Here is a 5,701-nt window from a genome sequence, read left to right on the forward strand (position 1 = left end):
AACAGGGACGTTCCAACCATACTATATGAAGATAATGCAGTTTGTATAGCCCAATTCAAGGAAGGGTTTATCAAAGGAGATAGAACCAAACATATATCACCAAAGTTTTTTTACTCATGATCTTCAAAAAGAGTGTTGTATCAACATCCAGAAAATCCAATCAAGTAACAACTTGACTGATTTGCTCACTAAAGCGCTCCCTACATCCAAATTTGAAAACATGGTACGAAATATTGGAATGCGACACTTTAAGGAAATCAAGTGATGTGATGATCAGGGGGAGTTGGAAACATATTGTACTCTTTTCCATAGCTATGTTTTTCCTACTGGGTTTTCTTAGCAAGGTTTTTAACGAGGCAATTGTTCCAAATATCTATTATTAATCATGTACTCTTTTTCCTTAATAAATGTTTTTCCCATGAGGTTTTACCTATTAAGGTTTTAACGAGGCATGATAGATCGTCATTCAATGGGGAGTGTTATGAAATATTAGTTTGTGAATGACCATTGGATTCTTCATTTCTTCCATAACTCCCCATCATTATTTAGCATTAGTAACAACCATTTCAATGTGTTTTATGAATGTAATAATACACCATCATAATGTACATTCATATTATAACTCATCTTTCATCTTATTTAGATATTATAAATAGTGAGCCATATGTATTAGAAACTTGATGATTTCATCATAAGTATTGGAATAAAAGTTCTCTCTACTCTCATGTCTTTTTTTTTTACTTTATAATTTATCTTGTTATTTGATCATATTTTATAACAAATAAAAATATATATGAACTATAACTTAACAAAATATCCCTAACTTTAAAGCTTTCCTTAAAAAAAAGGAAGAAAAAATCAAAATAAACTCAAAGGATAAAAAAAGGATTGAACATTAAATGTTTCACAAACTTGCCTAAACAATCATGAAGACATAAAATCTTCATTTCAAGCTATAAGCTTCTACTGACCTCGTAGATTCACCTAGGTTGACTCTACATATCTTAATAGTCACAGACAAGATTGTAAAAATCGTTCGATGGTAGCTCGACGGTCGACTAGGTTTAATGGATTAATCGGTTTTGGTAGGGATTAATGGGACACCATAAATTATTAATAAAATATTAAAATTAATCAAAGATTAATATATTTTAAGAAAAACAAGTACTTCAAAATTAAAAAATAAAACACTTTGTAATTTGAAATTTGAAAATACAAAAATATGAACATTTTGGTATAATATTTGAAATTTTGAAAATTTTGGAGTATAAAAAAGTTGAATTTTTGATTTTTTTTTTTTGACTTTTTGACTTTTGTTGACTGATTAATTCCGCCAAGACTGATTAATCCCGCCAAACCCGATTAATCCCTGATTTTCGTCAAACACTCCTAATCTTAGTCGGTTGGATAATACCAAACGATTAATCTACAATTTCTGCAACCTTGGTCAGAGAGTAGTATCCTAAATAACTCATTAGTCCTTTGAAAACTCAATTACACATGAATATTATGTAATAAAAATGATGATCCAATAACTTAGAACATTAATCTTAGTTTAGTTCTTTTGAAAATCATATAAACTCTACATCTCGTCAACCTTTCATAAACCTTGATCATCAACGATGAAACTTCAGTTTGAATTGGTGCATCATGCATATGATATTTCCAATAAGGTTTAATCGATCAAAAGTTAAGTTAAATGATCATAAATAGAGCTCGAATCACTATTGAAGTCATAAGTCCAAATTTCAAACATAGACCCATAAATGGTCCTTGTAGTATAATTTGATTATGTGTTTTTCTTCTAATTACATAAATGGTCCCTATGGTATAGTTTATTTTACAGTTTGGTCCAAAGATAAAATTGTCATTTCAAAAATATTAAAAAGTGAAAAGTTAAATTTCACGAGGTAACCACCAACCATGTAACAACATGGAACCGTGAGGACCACCGACTATAGCATCTTCCAACGTTATCCTCATATTGATGAATTTTGAAAACCACAGAGACCATGACAATTTGTAGCAAAACGAATGAATAAATTTATTCACAAAAAGGTACAAAACTTATATGATTTGAATCCTGTTTTTAATTAGATCCTAATATATACCAAATGGAAACAAACATTCATATATACACTCTAAACTCTTCTGGCTGTCATGGCAGCTGCCGGAAGCTTAATTAGCATGGTAATCCTACTTTGCATCCAATGGCAGCACCTGCAAATTTAGTGAGTTCGGGGACTCTCTCAGCCGGCTCCGGTTTCATTAACGGGTATCCCTTGTATTGAGCAGCCCAATTAGGGTTTCCTGAATTCACGAAGAATGCTCCATTAACCATCAGATCCCCCTCCGATCTCCATGTCCACTTTTCCCATTCTGACTTCGGAGCTTTCTTTCTGTACGTCACCTCCTTAGCTGCACCGTCTTCCGCCACATACCGGTTGCCCTGGCTGATTATCGTCGCCCCTTTTGCACCTCCGATCGCGTAGCTCTTCCAATGTGTGTAGTCGTTGTTGACGACCTGAACAAATCCCCACCTCACCGCCGGTAATCTCTGTGTAAGTCCTTTTCCGAAGTGGTTGAAAGCGATTGTCACTCTCATATTCTCATCTGGGTTAGTATCGCTTGCACCAAATAGCAAAGCCTTATCGTGTCTCACAAAATGACAATTTGAGATGGTGATATCGGTGGAACGAGCAACCACGTCAATAAGACCATCGAATGTTCCGGCGAAGGAGCAATGATCGACCCATATGTCGGAAGATCCAAATATGGTAATGGCGTCGCCGTCGCTTGCTCCTCTACGTCCAAAATGAGTAGAGTTTGATCTGATGATACCACCTTCACCTGGTGTAATATCATACATATGGATGTCGAAAATGATGATGTTTTTCACGAATTGTAACATGAACCCGGCACCTCCGGCGATGTGGACGTGAGAACCACGGCCGTCGATGGTCTTGTTGCTGGAGAAAATGAGCTCTTGGCAAAGCCTGATGGTCATGGTGCTCCTGAAGATTATCCAGAGTGGTTGAGGCTGGAGGACGGCATGACGGAGAGTGCCTACCTTAGGGTTAACCAAGTCGGTGTCCGATGAGTCATTGACTACGTAAACTTCGCCACCTTTTCCGCCGGTGGCGTTATGACCGAACCCTTGAACACAGTCGGCGAGCTTTTCCCGGTTATGTGCCCAATTGGGATCACATCGCCAACACTTGTCAATAGAGTTATGAGCCTCGCATGGCCCATTGTGTTTCTTCCTCAGCCCTCGCCTATTGCCCTTCGTAATCGGACTGAAAATCATAAACCACTTTTTTTTTTAAAAAAAAAAAAAAACACACACACAGAGTTAAATATATAAATATGCATGTGCTTACTTTGAATGTGTCGATTCAGCCGCCATGACAAATATCCAAGAAACAAAAGCTACGAACAAAAGCAAATTAAATTTAACCACCTTCATCTTTAATTAATTAACGAGTAAGTAGTAATATTTAAAAGAGCTGATAAATAAATAGTTGGATTAGCTAGTCGGGTTGGAGTCGGATCTTGATGTCAAGATCAGACTTTTATTAAACCAGGCTAGCAAACCCTAGGGCTATGTGGATTTAGAAAATACTTGATGATGAAGGGGCATAATGAGATGAAGAAATGTCTTCAATTTATGGTAGGGCATCTCAACGATACATAAAATACCGAGCATTAAGGAAATTATTGTAAAAATTGGTAGATGTGCGTGAATATGGTGAGAAAATGTAGGCAATCCACTTGATTATTTGACATTTCAATCCAAAGAAACCATTGAATTACATTTATTTTCTCCCGCAAATATTTAACTCCCAAGTCCCACGATTGTTTTTCTATGAATCTTTTTGTACGAGATTAAATTTAAGGTTATTTGGGTCAACGAACTTCAACTCTTTTCACCATCCATATTTTCTACAATCTCTTCTTGTAGAATTTTATGTGGACATTTAATAAGAGAAAGGAGTGGGTAAATTATATATGTAAGATATATTTGAACATAACAAGTTTTCCTGCTACAGTGATAAGGTGCTACAAGTAATTTAGTTGTATGTCTATAACTTAACACCTGTTTACTTTTAAGCGGAGGGACATACTTAAAGTGCTTCTAATTAAAGTCAGAAAAATAACCAAGTTAGTAGAATCTTTATAAATGTATTTAGACGGGGTGCCGAAGGAACATGCAAAACATGCATATGACCAATCACAACACACTTGCTAACAAAATGTAAATCGGTTTCCATATGTTTGGCTTTTTAGTGTTGAACCGGGTTAGAAGCTAAGTACATCATATTAACATTTTTTAAAAAAATTAATAAAAAATCGTTGTATGATAGCTTGAAAAGAAGATAACAAAGTCATGCAGCTTCAAAAACCACATTAGCTAGCTCATATACTTAACTTCCAGGTTGGACCGAGAGACAATATGTTGACGTTTCCAAGACCATGACACAAGGTTGTCTGAAACAAAATTGATCAACAATAGACAAATGAAGATGTAGGCCATGCGTTACAATGCCCTGACCATAACGTAAAATGCACTTTAAGGCAAGGACATAAGGTTCATGAGGATCATGCATATGAATGAATATTTGTTAGGATATCTCTGGATTAGTGAATATTACAGAGATCGATATGTTACATTATTGAGATCGTATCCCATAACATTGTCTTATCTATTTGAAGAAGAAAATCTATCACATATTTTAATTCCTTATGGTCTTATAAGTTAAACTTCAGATTATCCCTAACTATATTTATATGTAAGTCATCTCCTCCTGGTGCCCTTCTTCACGAGATACAAAAAGGTCGATATCTTTTCACTTTTTCCACACAATTATATACCTTGATAAGCAACCATAAGATATAATCACTTTAATTTTATACAATAATCCTTATGATGTAGTGTCTTCTAAAACATACTATAAACCAAAACATTATCTCAAACAATACATATGCACATAGGATTCAAGCATCCATTAAGGTGATACAATAAATTGTGATTCTGTAATAAAAGTAGCACAAAAAACTGGTTCTTGAACTAGGCAAAAGGTAAGATAAATATTATCACTGCAAAGATTCAGCTGCAACCATTTCTTGGTGTTTAATTGATATATTATATGTTAGTGAATGCGAAGCGAGAATCATATATATACCCTCATAATCTTGTGTTTTCATGAATATTTGGTTCAGGCCACTAAAATACGCTCTTAGTCATCTACACCTCTATACAACCTTACTAACTAATGATTAAAATACCCTTGTTGCAGGTTCCATGATCTGGAAATCATTTTTGCATAATAATGGACATGTTAAGAGCCCAAAATATTTGGGATCAAAGGATCTTAACAAAAACAAACTTTGTGAAAAGTAAAATTCGCAAAGCCTTATTGGAATCTTGGCCTTCTCTTCATGATAAAGTTCTTGTAGTTGCAATAGAGCATGTGATTAGAATTTCTTAAAAACAAAGGATTTTTGAAACTTGAAGAATTGAAAGAATTGTAGAAACTCTAGAATTGTGGATGTGGTTGTTGTTTAGCAATATACTTATCTTTGTTTTTTCTTTCAAAATGAGAAATGTTCTTATAGTTATCATTTTTAATCAAAATTATCAATTGAGATTCTTCACTTTTGGTCGTATTGTTTATGTGATTTGAACTTCCATTTTCATAAG

General features: G+C 34.4%; 1 protein-coding gene across 1 annotated transcript; it reads right to left on the reverse strand.

The window, feature by feature from the left end:
* Positions 1-2,031: 2,031 nt before the first annotated feature.
* LOC111891989 (pectate lyase) lies at positions 2,032-3,631 on the reverse strand. The gene is made up of 2 exons (XM_023888070.3): positions 3,381-3,631; positions 2,032-3,296 (listed from the first exon to the last, which is right to left on the reverse strand). Exons 1-2 carry the CDS (start codon positions 3,464-3,466, stop codon positions 2,183-2,185), a joined length of 1,200 nt encoding a protein of 399 aa, XP_023743838.3. The 5' UTR covers positions 3,467-3,631; the 3' UTR covers positions 2,032-2,182.
* Positions 3,632-5,701: the final 2,070 nt, after the last annotated feature.

Source organism: Lactuca sativa, chromosome 3 (assembly GCF_002870075.4).
Source record: "Lactuca sativa cultivar Salinas chromosome 3, Lsat_Salinas_v11, whole genome shotgun sequence".
Taxonomy (NCBI): Eukaryota; Viridiplantae; Streptophyta; class Magnoliopsida; order Asterales; family Asteraceae; genus Lactuca; species Lactuca sativa.